Source organism: Xiphophorus hellerii, chromosome 5 (assembly GCF_003331165.1).
Source record: "Xiphophorus hellerii strain 12219 chromosome 5, Xiphophorus_hellerii-4.1, whole genome shotgun sequence".
NCBI classification, from domain to species: Eukaryota; Metazoa; Chordata; class Actinopteri; order Cyprinodontiformes; family Poeciliidae; genus Xiphophorus; species Xiphophorus hellerii.
In genome coordinates, this window is record NC_045676.1 from 5,299,692 (window position 1) to 5,314,671 (window position 14,980).

Here is a 14,980-nt window from a genome sequence, read left to right on the forward strand (position 1 = left end):
ATATTTGGTAATTCTGTCTGACACTTAACACTTGATTGAATCACTAATTAAGTTTCCTATCTAAGCCACCAGCTTGTGAAATGAAGTTTGAGGGTCAACTCCACCTTTGAATGCCCCCCAGAAAAAGCTAAATAAACATTTTGGAGCAGCTTAGTCAAAGTTTAATCTTAATTCTGATAGAAATGCTGTGGCTTGATCTGAAACTGTACATGCGTTATGAAATCAAAACAATTCTCAAAGAAGAGTAACAGTAATTTGTTTATCCACCATTAGCACATTTAGCCGCTTTGATTGACAGCGCTAAGCCCCGCCTTCTGTCTCTGATTGGTTGCTTTTGGTAGTTAGTGGTGCATTTCTTCAGACGGATATAGTAACTCTACGACAAGATGGAGGACATTGGCTTTCACAGATTATCTGTCTGAACAAACTGTCACAACATGCTGACAGTTTAAACAAATATGTAAAAAAAAAGAAACCTCCAGCATTCAGGGTATAGATAATTTTTTGCAGAGCCACGTACAATCTGTGACGTTGTAAAAACTGTTCCCAGGTTTGTCAGAAGCAATCACCGGAACCATGTATACTTTGAGGTTGGAGTCCCTCTCTGAGTGAAGGTGTTTCTTGTTATTTACAGGACACATTACCAAAGCCGGACATGGAGCAGAAGCTGCGTTCAGCCTCCAGTGTAGATGAACTGATGAGTCTGATCTATCCTTCATATTGGGCTGCTCTGAAGTGCAGATCCAAACTTTCTGCCGCTGCATCCTCAGCCTCCAAATTCACTCAGAGGCCACAGACTCACCGGCTGCGGCCGCTTTCTGAAGCCGAGGAGCCGACATACGCTGCTGCCTACCTCAACTTGGATGTCCTTAAAAGTAAGTGCCTTCTTTTTTCCCCTTTTACAACTACATGTAAAAAAAAATCCTTTTCCAATGGGAGTTGTACATAATGAGGATTTCTGTCACGCACAGTGCTATGTTGTTTTTAAGAACATTTGCTATCGGACTAAAGTTTCCCATCTGGGAACAATGCCTGTAAGTAGATATTTGCCATTGGCTGGTAGTCAGCTGTAGGTGTTTATATGGAGCGTCTCAGATTTGTTTCAGATGTTTACTTTTAAACGGTCCATTTTGTCAAGCAACTTTTTCTTGACAATTTGACTTAGAAATAACAGAAACAGAAAAAAAAAGGACTTGGGAAAGAGTACACATTACCTTCCTTAAAACTCGCACCTAAATTTGCACTTTTTCAGAGAGTATAATATGAAAATGGTTCTGTTTCTCATGACTAATAGTTGGATGAACCCATTTAATATTAAACTATTATGTTTGCTCCTTTTAAATCATGATGAAAATCAGAAACTACTCAAATGCACCTCATCAAATGTTTACATAAGCTGGAAATTTTGGCCTGATGACAAAAAAACAAGCATGCAAAATGTTCCTAAAGGTAACTTTGCTTAATGTTGAGCTGTTTGCTGAAATTAGCTTGTGGGTTTAAAATGTCAGGGAGTTTTTGGCTCCTGTGTGTTTCACCCAGTCATCCTGTGATTTTTGACCAGTACTGGATTTAAAATCACAGGAAAAGTGTAGTCATTTTCAAAGGATTTCTGGGAGAAGGTGGCGAGCTTTATAAACAGGATAATGATGTAAAACCAAAGCTAACTGTGTTTAAATCCTCATTATGGAGTGTAAAATGACTGAACCAAGCAACAAATGTCTGGAAAATTGTTCAGCATACAAAGGAAATCCTACAAATGGCTTCAGCCAACATACTGGTAGTGGAACTGTTTCGACATGCAGAATAAAGAAAAAAAATGTGCTGCACGGTCGAGTAGCCAGACGAAAGTCATTACTTGGCCCAAAGAGCCAAAAAAAAACAACCCTGAAACAAAGTTAACTTTATGGCCACGACTATCAACGCTACATTTACACCATGAGTGTTCTTGTGTGAGCTACAAAGATGCAAGGCATTTGGTTAAAATTGATGGGAAAATTTATCCAGAAGGTTATGAGAAAATACTCACCAGCTCAGAAGTCGTGTATGTGGCTCTTATCCAAAACGAAAGTCGACCTGTCATAGATTACGGAAAAGAAACAAAAAGAAAAATAAAGTTACTGAAGGGGCCGCGTTGATCATTTAGCCACTTTGGAGAGATCTCAAACATGCAATTCATCCAGGAAAGAACTCGACTTTACAGGAACTGGAGACTTTTGGCCAGAAAGAATTGGCAGCTTTATGGGTTGAAAATAACTTTTCTCACCCACAACTACCACAAAAGACTTGAAGCTGTCAGTGGTCTGTTGGGTCAGTAGTTCCTATTGTCATTATGATTTAAAAAGTGCAATAAATTGTTGGCTTCAGCCAAAAACTAAAAATGACTTACCAAAATGGTTTTCTGTTGTTAATATTCTCATAAAAATGGTACAAACACTACAAGTCTGTTAGAGTATTTAAACTCATAAGCACAGACAACAAATTGATAATTATGTATAATGTAGGCGTTATCTTCAGTTGTATCTTTTCTAGAAAATCCATTCATGTATATATAACGTGTTTAAGAGTGTATTAGGTCACAGTTAGTATCCAGGTCTAGACAAAATACTGATGTTTGTCAGAATTTCCTGATGTCTCCCAGCTTGTCTTCTAGTTTAAACTTGAAATGATCAGATTAGAACCAGAAGTTGCACATTTAAACAGAGCTGCGTGACTATTTTCAGAACCAGGGCTGCAATTATATCAGAAACATAAGTAATTACAACAGCATTCCTAAATATTCAGATCATAATTATGAATCTGATATTGATTACTATTTATCAACATTTTGAGGATTCTTTTCCATTATTTCCATGACATAATGGAAGAATAATTTGTATTACACAAGGAGCTTAAAGGGAACCTATTATGCAAAATTCACATTTTACACAATTTTGTACTTCAATTCAGGTCTCTGCTGCTTCTAAAAGCACCCAGCCATTTTTTGGCAATAAGTTAATGTTTTTTTTTGGTATCTGGAAAATGAGCTGTTTCAAAAACTTTCAGATTGTTAAGTCACAATTGATGGGCACGGGTCTGTTACCTAGCAACCCGAGTGTAGCTCCAGCATGTTTGATCAGCTAGTTTTACCACTGTACAATGGCTGCTGGAAAAGATAAGTGTTCTGTTGTTGACTTACCATCCAGAAACAACTTACTGTATTCCTGTTGGTTGTGCGGGAGGCTTTACTTCTGCTTTTCAAAGATGTATGGTTGTATAATTGCGCATCTGTCTGCAGCCATTTTCACATGCGAGTGTACATAAATGTTGAGTTGAGGGGCGTGGCCAGCAGCAGCTTATTTTAATTTGAAGTGACAAGACGCCCTAAACCAGAACAACAGACCTGGGCAGACTAAAATCTTAAAACAATTTTGTGCAAAAACTGTAATGAACATGTTTTGTAAAGCCCATAGATCTATCCTAACCTGTTCAAGGAAGCATAATAAGTCACCATTAAGTATCCCAGCCTCTAAAAACATACATTATGTTGAGCATTAAGGGCAATATTAATGTAGAGTATGACTGTAACACTTTAAATGTAATATCTTACCAAGCGTGCATCCAAGTCTTTGTCATACTGAACACATGACGATTGGGATACAATACTTTGTGCAGCAAAAAAATAAAAGATAAGAAAAGAAATGTTGCAAACAGCTGACTTTTTTGTGTGCAGGTATAGAGTTGGAGTGGAGGAAAACTCAATGCATGCCCAGAGAAGTGTGTGTTGATGTGGGCAGGGAGTTCGGGGCTCCCACCAACGTCTTCTATAAGCCACCGTGTGTGTCTGTATATAGGTGTGGAGGATGCTGCCCCTCCGAGGACAAACAATGCAGAAATATCTCCACCGGTTACCTCAGCAAAACTGTAAGTTAACAACATTCTTCCCTTTTGTGCTGTTGATTTTACATTAAATGACAAAGTTGCTACAAAACATGAATAACATTTTATCAATTAACGTGAGCACCAGTCAAACTGTAAGAAGGGGTTTACGTATTCTACTTTTCACTGTTTACAGGTTTGCTGTTGTCGCAGCTGTTTTCCTGTTACCATGACAGCGCTTTTTGTCATGGTAACATCTACATGTTAAGTTTGTCAAAGTCAAGCTAGCATAACTGCTTGACATAACTGCTTCCCTCTTCCTCGCTATTTTTTTTTAAATTTAAAGTTGTTTCTGAACTTGTTAGCTAGTTGTCATAGCGCTGACAAATGGTACCAAAGCACTGGACGTCTTTTTCTTCTATACATCATGCATACAGATTTAACTTATGTTGACAACTTGACAGCTAAAACCAATGGTAGCCAACGGCAGCCAGCATCTTGCGTGACGTCACACTGCAACGTGTTGCAATCAGTCTGGAGATTGCTACGGGAAAGGGAATTGGCGAGCCGTCTGTTAATATTGCTCATGCAACAGACAGCATTAGCAATTGAGTGCATTAACAATGCATTAGCATCTATTGAGTTTGGGTGGGTATTAAACCTCCCATACCAGAAAGAGCAGGAGTTTTTAAAGAGACAGAGGCCCAATTTCAAGGAGCTAAATTAAAAAGTAACATTTCTTTTGAGTCATATTTGATAGACAAAGCATTTTTTTAACAAGTGAAGGTAACATAGTTGATTGATTGTGCTATAAAATAGCACTATATGCCTGGAAAACACATATTTCTGCCCAGTTTCCCATCATGCTCCACCTCCTCGTGTTCTTGCTGCTGTGTGTAAACATCTCACCTCTCAGCACTGACAGCGTTGCCTTAAAATGAGGTAAATCCTCTCAGCTGGATTGTTCATTTCCACATAGATGCTGGTAATGGAAGGACCCTCGCAGTGCGTAATGGCTTATTGTTTTAGCTCAGCTGTGCTAGTCATTTCCTAAGTGGTAATTGAATGAACTGGTGGTAGCAGTTTAAGCGAATGGCTCCTTTGTTATATGAACTGTTAGAGCAGATTCAATCAGCAGAGGAAGTTGAAATAGCCAGAGTAGTTTAAGAATGTTGCTATCTCTTAATTTAATCGTCTGTGTTTTGCTTGTACTTCACCAGAGCCAGCCTAAGACATAAGCAAACTAATCCACTGCCTTAACCATCAGGGATCTCCCATAAATGGTCAAATTAAGAGTATTAAGTTTTATATTTGTTTATTGAGAATGAGAAAAGTTTGACTTGAATGTTTCAGTAAAGTTTCATTAAAACATTCCAAGTTGTTTCAAATTTTTATTTAGGTTTAATGGGATTGGCATACTTACTTTGTAAAAGAGCAAATAATAATCTTTATTATTGTTGTGTTACCATAGTTACAATCTGATGCTATGAGGTTAATATTTAATTTTTGTTTAATTTTTGGTTTGTTTGCAAATACATCTCCGCAAACAATAACCAATTATCCCTAATTGATTTTAAGACCAGCCAACTAAACGCGGCCCCTCTCCCACACTGTAAAAAAAAAAAGTCTGTAAAAACATTACCGTTTAAAATTAGGTACATTTTTTTTTACCATATTATAAAATACGGTAAAATTCTGGCAACCACAGCTGCTGGTATTTTACCTTTTTTTTTATTATTTTTACAGTGCAGATTACACCAACTCTGGATCAAAATAGTTACTGGGAGTGATGGTGTTAATAGGAAATTCTACTTAAGGACCCAATTCCACCGTGATCCGGCCCTGTTCTTCCCTATGCACTATGCTCAACAGAGTAATATGATGCATTTCTTCTTTGGTTGGAGACTTTTATGTTTAATCACAGCTATATGTGCCAAGTTCAATAAGGATAATGAACTACTAGATGGACAAAAGCACCATATTTTGCACACATACTGACAGACTCTCTTTTACATCTTTAGGAAAAATAGGACGAAATGACAAAATATGCTCTGTAAGGTTTACCTGCAAACATCTGGTTTCATTCCCAGTCTGTAGTTTGTCCGTTTCAGCTGTAATGGGAATGACAAACTTAATGTGTGGTTTGTTTCTGCAGATGCTTTTTATCATGTTGAAAGTCGAATTCCATCTGGTTGGAATGTCTTGAATAAGCGGCTCTTTCTTTTGTCATGTTGAATTTGCTATTGTCTGAATCCTGCAGTACGTGCTGGACTGTGTGTAAAGTTGTCATCGACTTTTTTGCACTTGACAGAGATGCTGTCAAACGCGCCATTGTGCAGAGATGCTGCAACTGAACCCTGGACACTGTGTGCAACGCAGGGGACAAAACACAGCGATCAGATTTCCTGCAGTATGTTTGAAAGTGTGCAGATTTTTTTCCTGAAACATTTCATTGCTGCGCAACACATAAAATGTTCTGCCCATTTTCTATAGTTTGTTTGAATTCATGGGTTCATATGTTCTTCTGTGGATTTTTACTGTTTTATTACAACATTTGCAACATTTTGTTGTACTTGTTCATAATTTCAAATAATAATTAGTATATCCTGATTCTGGGGATGTTACACATCACCAGAGTTAGGTAGGAACTAGCTACTCAGTTACATTTACTTGAGTAACATTTTTTAAAAAAAAATTACTTTTAGAAGTATTTTTTATTATGATGTACTTTTTGCTTTATTTGTGTAGTTTTATTCTGAACTATTTTTACTCTTACTTGAGAAATCTTTCTGAATTTTCAAGCAATTGAATAAAAAACAAACATGTCTTAACCAAAAATTCATCAGACACAGACACATACCTGCAGTTTTTGTTAAGGTTTCATAAGTTTTATATTTACTTTTAACCTGATTTTGTTATTTTTTTTGTTACTTATATGAATTATTGCCTTTTCTATCTTTAAAAGACCAAAATTTCCACTTAACTTTATATTTTGGTCCACCTGATGACGTAATTTTTAGATATTAAATGATAATTTGATCAATTGCTATACTTACATTTTACTTGAGTAATTTCTTGGATGGCTACTTTTTAGTTTTACTTGAGTAAAAATATGTTTAAGTAGTGCTACTTTTACTTGAGTACAATTATTGGGTACTTTGCCCCCCCAATGCACACCACATTATTTTGACAGGATGCACAAAATAAAGTTATTAAGGTTGCTGCATTTTAGAATAATATTCCAGTTGTTGAAACGAAGATCTCAAGTTTTTTTTTTTTTTTTTTTGAGAAACAGACACCTTTCCGTTAAGTTGCAAGTAAAAAAGTCCAAGGCCGAAACTGAGCCGCTTTCCTTCTGGCAGCAGATACAAGGCTGAGCGGAGAGCCACAATCTTTGAGGTTTCACAAGACATTCCTCCTCTCTTGTGCTTTCCAAACTGTTTTTTTTGGCATGGGGCTCAGACAAGTCGCTAAAGTTTGGATACTTATATGAGTGATGTAGTACATCATCTAAATCACACGTGACTAGATAGAGTTCAACTGAATCCTAATGAGTTTTTTAATGTTACTTAAAAATAATTGCCCTTAAAATGTACATATGGCAAGGTGAAGGGTGAAATAACAGTTTCTGCTAAGAGCATTCTGTGGTTAGTTTCGTCACTATGAAATACTCAGTTGGATGATTGCTTTGGCGTTGGCTTGAAGCAGCTGGCTGAATTTGAAAGAACTTAGAAAGCAATAGAATTATACAAACTGTAATTTCCAGTTCGACTGTAAGTATCTTTAACCGTTTTTGCGTCTCCTGTGCAAAAAGGTTTTCGCTTAACATCTGTTCTGCTGTTTTTTTTAAATGGGTAATTTCATCTGTTGGACTTTTATGCCACATCCGAAGTGTTCTGGTTTTGTCGTTGTTGGTCATGTTGCCTTCAAAGGTCTAAACGCCTCGTCTGTTGCTTTTAGATATTTTCCTGCACAGGAAATCGTTAAGGTCTTGAATAATACAGTAGTAATTTCTCTACATGCTCTGAACTGTATAATGTAATACATAATGTTGTATTCAATAGACCAGAAGTGTCCAAAGTGCGGCCCGTGGGCCATTTGTGGCCCTTGGAGTAGTTTTGTGCGGCCCCTGGAAGCAGTTTAGGAAATGTTTAAATGAAGTTGATGCCGATGGAGACTTTTATTTCTTTTGTATGAGATTTTCAACTACAAATTTGATATCTTAAATAAAACAATTTTAGGTTTTTCTTTTACTAGCCATGTTTTTTTTGTTGTTTGTTTATTCACTTTCATTTCAGTGTCAAAGTAAGTAGGGCCACAAATCTCCACCAACTTTTTACTCAAAAACAGACTTAGTCACACCCAATAATTAAAATTGGCAAAATCCAGTTAAGAGTTTTCAAAGGCAGTTCTTATTTTTCTTGCTAGGAATAAATTAATTAGGATATATTTACCAAAAGGTTATCTTGTCACATCTGAAGAAGACAATGAGCGCGACTTTCTCCTTCATGAAATGTAAATAAAAATGGAGTGGCATCACAATTTAGAGGTTGTAGGATTTTTCCTGTCTTTGGCAGAAGACCAGAAGGAATTACTGCTGCAAGCACTAGATTCACTTGTTTGTTTTGAGTGTATTTACCCAGAATGCCCGGCACTGTCGTCCGCTTCCTACTTTTGGAGCGGTCTCCGGTTCACTTTCCTCCATATTTGCAGTAAAACCTCAGCAGAGTTCACATCAACCTAACCAATACCTAGGTTTTTAGGCAGACCAGAATTAGCTTTTGGACATTCTCGACAAATGAACTAAAGTTTGGTGATATCTTCTGGAAAGTTGTTTTCTCTGATCACTTGGTAAGATTTTGCATTTTTGCAGTGAAAACAACATTTACAGGCTACAGATGACATTTAACATTTTATAAGTTAAATGAAATGTATGGGAACATTGAGAGCTGAATAACTCCAGAGCCGTGTCTGCCCAAAGATCGTGTAAAGAAAAGTGTTTAGCTGTGTGGCGCTCAGTAAAATGTCCCACCCAGCAGCACACAATGCCACAATCAAAGGAAGTTCACAAGAGATTTGGAAGAATATGATGTATATGTGGTAACGTCAAAAGTTTGGACACGCCTTCCCAAACTTTTGTTTTTTTTTTCTTCATTGTGGAAATACTAAAAACATCAAAACTATGAAGTAATGCATCAATGTGTGAGATGAAAACACGGTTAATTTCTCAAAGTAATCACTGTTTGAAATTCTCTACTTGAAGGAGTTTCCCACATTTATTGAATGGTTTGTCACTCAGAGTCAGTTGTTACATAAAACACAAAAGCTTTCACAGGTTTGTTAGTTTTACTTTTCTGCTCTTTTTTTTTTTTTTTTACCAAAAAATATTTCTTACTTTATTTGACTACATTCTGACTCTTTTCGAAAAGCAGTTCACACGACATTTAAAAGCTTTCAGTTGAAAACTCTCCAGATTAAATAATCTGATCTCACATCTACGTTTTTAGTGTAATTCACTTGACTAGTTTTATGTTTAAGTGCTTGTTTATCTGTGTGTGGGGTAGATTTATGGAATGGATTAAATTATGAGTTTTAAAAAAGTAAAAATATGAACCAGTTTAGGAGCTTATTGGGAAATATGTTTTTTTAGGATGGGTATTTCAAAGACCAAAAATGCTATTGATAATATTAAAAATGTATAAATAATTGTATGTTTAAGGATGAGAATGTGAGATTTAAGTGTCATTCAATGTGGGAATAATTTAAGAATTTAGGTTATGGGTATCAGAACGGCAGGAAATCATAAAATCTTGTATCTTCTACCTGCTCGTTTTCAAACAAATAACGTAAAATTGCACGTTAATGGGCATTATAATAAATAAATTGGAATGTAGCTATCACAACATAAAAATAGAGATTATTTGAGATCATACAGTCAAAAACTGGCTAAATTGAGTTATAAATGACCAGAAGCTGCAGAAAGAGAGGCTCCTCTCTGCAACTACATGCCAGAAATGATGCATGAAAGAGGCAATGCACTGCAGGAACTGGGTGTTTGTTTGTTGGGATCAGTGTGGAGGTGAACTTTTCTACATTTCAGTGTTGAGGCTCAAAGAACTTTCTTTGTATTTTACAAGCATGAAAGGATTAGCTTTAAGTCTATCCTCATTAGGATATGAAGTAGAAAGAGTTTAATTTGTCCTGAATCTTGTAATGCAGTTATTGAGACTAAATACGTATTACTCAAGCTGAGATTTTAAAAGAATGTTTATACACATATAAATCTGGGGTGTCAAACTCATTTTCATTTTGGGCCAAATCAAGATCATGAATGTGCCAGAATGTATTGGTAAAACCTGTTCATAAACTGTTAAAATATCAATAAATTCTTAAAATTAAATAATATTGTTGAACATCTTTTCAGTCCCTCCAGGATTCTGTGATTCTTTTTGTGATTTTCTTTTGTTTTGCAATAAAAATCAAAGTGTTTGTGGTACTAATTTGGAAATATTTGCAATATTTGCGCTTATAAATGATGGTAAATGCGACTTTTTATTACTCGCTGTATAGATCATGGACTATAATCTGACATCAATTATAGCTGAGGCAGCTGTTTAGTACAAGTAAGAAAGTTTTTGATAGTTTATCTGCAATAAGCTTTCAATTACTAGCACAAAATGTGGGGATTTGCTGATTTTGCGTGAATTTCCACTATAATTCTGAAGAAACTGGAAGGTCTGATTGATGTAACTTGGCAGTAAAGAGATAAAAACTGCATTGATTTGATTGCTAACATAATATTTAAGCACACTTAGTGTCTAGAATCTATAGGGCTACATAAAGCTACGACGAGCCGTATTTGGCCCACGGACCTTGAGTTTGACACCTGATATAAATATATAGTGATGACAGCCACAAAAGGTCTTATAGACTGCACGTAGAAAGTTGAGTGGAAGGAAAATGTGTTCTAGGAAGTGATGCAACAAAAAAACTGCACTTTTATTGTGGAGTTTCTCTTTGGAGTTGCACCAAATTTCAGACACTAACTGGGAGCATATTTTACAGACTTTATATTTATCTAACTTCTTGAAGGAGTTTTGATCTCTTCTATGTCGGAGTGAAAGCTAAAAATCAAAAACTATGTTTGCTATGGACAGTTGCTCTTGACTGCAGACTCATTTGCACAACTTGGCTGTTGCATGTGTTTGTTTCAGATTTCCATATTATACCCTTAATATTTTTATCCTGTGTAAAACATATTTAATGTCAAGAATGTCATTTCATTTTACGTTTGTCAGAATATTTAGCAGTTGAAAGAAAATGCCATTGTTTAATTTTCTATTTGTATTTCACAGTGTTTGTGTTGTTTTTTGATGTTTTTCTTGTTCTTCCTCTCATTTGTTGCTCTCTCTGCAGCTCTTTGAGATCACAGTGCCTCTGACCCAGGGCACCAAGCCTGTAACCATCAGCGTGGCCAACCACACCCAGTGCAGCTGTCTGTCCAAACTGGACATTTACAGACAAGTTCACAGCATCATCAGGCGCGCCCTGCCAGAGTAAGAATAACATTTTCACTATGGCAAACACTCAGACCGTCCATTATGAAAGAATAACCTGCAAAACCCGAGCAGAAGCACTTCCAACAATAATATAAGTCGCAACACATGCTATAGATGAACCAAACGATGCACATTGTAGATCCACGTAACAGAAAAAGACTCATCTAAGTGACAGAAACTCTTTTGTCTCAACAAGAAACATAAAAACTGCAACGATTCGCTTTCAAAGTAAAGCTCATTTAAAACTCACTGGACCAGCAGCTGAAGAAAAGGAAAAAATATTCTTATTTCATGAAGGCGAATGTTTGTTGTCACAATAACCACTTTTGCTGGATGCTAAATTGTCCTGGAATTTATTGTGGTAACATTGTTGTTTTGAGACCAGTTCCAACTAATACAATGTTAACGGCACAATAGTGCAAGAACACATTTTCAAAGTTCAATAAACGTTAAATTCCAATGAACATTTAACGCTGGAACTGGAAGACATTTCAAATATCCAAAATAAATAAACAAAACAACAGCAACAGAAATAAAATGAATTATGAAGCCTGTAAACAAAGTTGTTCTTCAGAAAATGGCTAATTGAGACCAAGACTTTTATCATCCACTTTTTAGTAGAGAAAGAGAGAAAAGAGAAAAACGATAATTGATCTCCCTTCAATTTATTATGTGATTAATTGATGAGAATTTGTACGGACCACTGGATTTTCTTTTTGGCTGTCTGATGTTATTTACAGTGTCTGACCAGGGTAATGACTGCGATTCTGTTATTATTATTAGATGGAATGACTGCCTGTGTGAAAAATAAGGGAAGAATAAACCTATAAACATGATAAATTTCAAGTAACGGTTCCAAATTGTGACAAAATGACTAATTTCAGTTAGGTTCACCTAGACTTTTAACAACTAATACCAAAATACCTGTGCTATATGTTTGCTACATGTTTTGGATTGTAACTGCATTCTTTCTGCTGTGTGCAAGTTTTATTTATAATGTATGCCGTATTCTCTGGGATCTTTTATCTTAATACCAGATCAATCCAAATAAACCTTGCAGTACCTCAGGCATACTAAATTTATTTTAGACATGTCACTTTGCGATTTGATCTCTAAAAAAAAAGAGGCCAAGGGTTTCTTCATCTTTTGGTGAAACTTATTTTCCTGGAAGTTTTAGTAACGCTGGTAAAAAGTGTGAAACTCTTCCTATTGCAGCATCGAGGTTTCATTCAACAGCTGACAGTGGGAACAACACTCCCATGGGAGATTTAAAAGTCATGACCTTTAGCAATAAAACTCTAATTGATTATTATTGTCGCAGAAGCTATACTTTACAGTTTTTACAGAGTCACTAAAAAGTTCATAGAAAGGTGAAACTGTAGCAAACTTTAAAGGGGTTTCAGCTGAGAGAAGACAGCTGTGGTCAGGATTAAAACCTCTGCTTCTAGCCATTAACTTGTGATCTTTTCACAGTGTTTATACTGTGAAACTGAATTATTATTACTTCTTAACCAGGGGAATTTCTTTTAAGATTTTGTGGTGCTTGTTGTCTTTACTTGACACAAAGAAAAATTAGCTGTGGTTAGCCTCCAAATGTGGCTCCACCACATTTATTTATTCACACATATTCATTAAAAATGCAAAGAGCTAAATCCCAAAGCAGCCTAAACCACAAACACAACATCCAATGTTAATTACAAATCGGTTCATTATCCTAGTGAATTGTAGCTAATTATTCCTTAGCATATTATACATCAAACTGAGGACATTTCTTTTTCACCAGACTGATGTAAATGATTTAAACTCTACCACAGTGAAAGTTAACAAGATATGAACTTCATACTGTTATATACTAATTAGGCTTAAAAGTAAATCAGTAGCAGTATATATATTGCAATAAAACCAGAATCAATATCAACAGATAATACATCTGATGGAATTTTCAATCATTTCACTGAACTCAGATCAGAACTGCACAGCATTCTGGGGGATGTAGGCAGAGGAAAAGGACAGCTAAGCAACATTAGTGGTATTAATTAACTCACTCTTTGGTTACCTAGCAACTCACTCAATCTTTGGTTACCTAGCAACAACTTGTTACGTAATATACACAGTATCAGTTTTATGGTTCACCTCTGTGAATCATTCTGCTTAAAAAATAAAATAATAAATAAAAAAACTGTGTGGAGTGAAAGGAGAAAATGAGAACAACAGTTTGAGAGGAAACTGTGGATAAAACTAGAAAGGTCACGTCACCAGTTTGGCAAATATTTTCAAAAAATAAATCAATAATTATCAATATCGACTGATATGAAACCCATATCGCCTCGTCCTGAAACTAATATTACTGACTTAAAACTTCAACCACTTCAGAGTGCTTAGCATTTTCCTGTATTCCCTCCATATCGGGGTAAATTTCTACCCTGGTAATGACTTTTTAAACTATTAGAAAAAGTGGAAACACAGGGGGTTTTATGGTTCCCAGAAAATCGTCCCGGTTACTGGAAAAAGTTCTTATGGGGGGGAAAAAACACCTTAATCCAGTCTAAAGCTTATTTGCCTTCCCTTTGTGTTTCCCTCTGTTCCAGCTGTAAGTGGCTGTTTAAAATAAGTCTTTGACTCAGTTTTGATCCTTTGCGTTTGAGTGCCTCTCTGCCATTTGAGGATGCCAGAGGTGTTCCTAAAAACGCTGAGTGGTTAAGGCTATTGTTACTTTGATAGCTTCCTGTTAACTCTGCGCACACTGAGGGTGTTACTTAAGGAAACACGTTCCATATTATCTCTAGATTGACTTCACAGGTCCATGAAATGTGCATGTTCCTGTGTGCATGCTGTGATTAATGACCAGCTAACAGTCAGGATCCCATCAGGGATCGACTCCTAGTGTATTTTTTGGCTCGTGTCCTCTGAAAACAAAACAATAGCTAAGTTTAATTGACTGGATTAAAACAGATCAGCACTGCAGGAATGTGTAGATGTTTTTATACAAAACCTCACAGCTCAATGATCCTTTTGGTTCAGTAAAAAAAAAAACATTTAGGTGGTTGCAATACCTTGTAGCAGAACTATTACCAGATGAATTTAAGCATTCGGTGAGGTAGAAAATCAATCACTGACACTAGAACACCTTGTGGGACCCTTCTTCTTCTGGAAAAGTCTCCCCCATGTAATAGAAGAAGAATACCCCAACGTTTTCGTTTGCATCATCTGTGCATGAAGCATTCATCTATATCAGTGGTTGAACTGACGGCTAAAAAGTCCAAACTGAAAGTATTCAGGGGCTAATTCCCCCCCGCTAATTAAAAATGCAAAAACATTATTGTCAATCCTTTCTCTTTTACCTGCACAACAATAAATAAAACCTGTAATGTTTTACATTTGTTATTTAACAGTTATTTAACTTTTTGGACACAAATGGCCCCCGGGCCGCACTTTGGACACCCCTGATCTATATTATGTGATGTTGTGTTTGCTGTACGCTAAGGTCCATTAAATGAAACTAAGCTTTTCACATTGCAGTTCAGCTAGGATTACCAAAAGATATCTATTTCTTTCCATAATCTTAT

At 36.1% G+C, this 14,980-nt stretch overlaps 1 protein-coding gene across 1 annotated transcript in view; it reads left to right on the forward strand.

The window, feature by feature from the left end:
- vegfc (vascular endothelial growth factor c) overlaps window positions 1-14,980 on the forward strand; it is a 44,524-nt gene that overhangs the window by 17,170 nt on the left and 12,374 nt on the right. Inside the window, exons 2-4 of the mRNA XM_032561796.1 lie at window positions 635-875; window positions 3,710-3,900; window positions 11,272-11,411. Of these exons, the coding sequence (XP_032417687.1) occupies window positions 635-875; window positions 3,710-3,900; window positions 11,272-11,411 (572 nt within the window). The remainder of the gene's footprint in view (window positions 1-634; window positions 876-3,709; window positions 3,901-11,271; window positions 11,412-14,980) is intronic.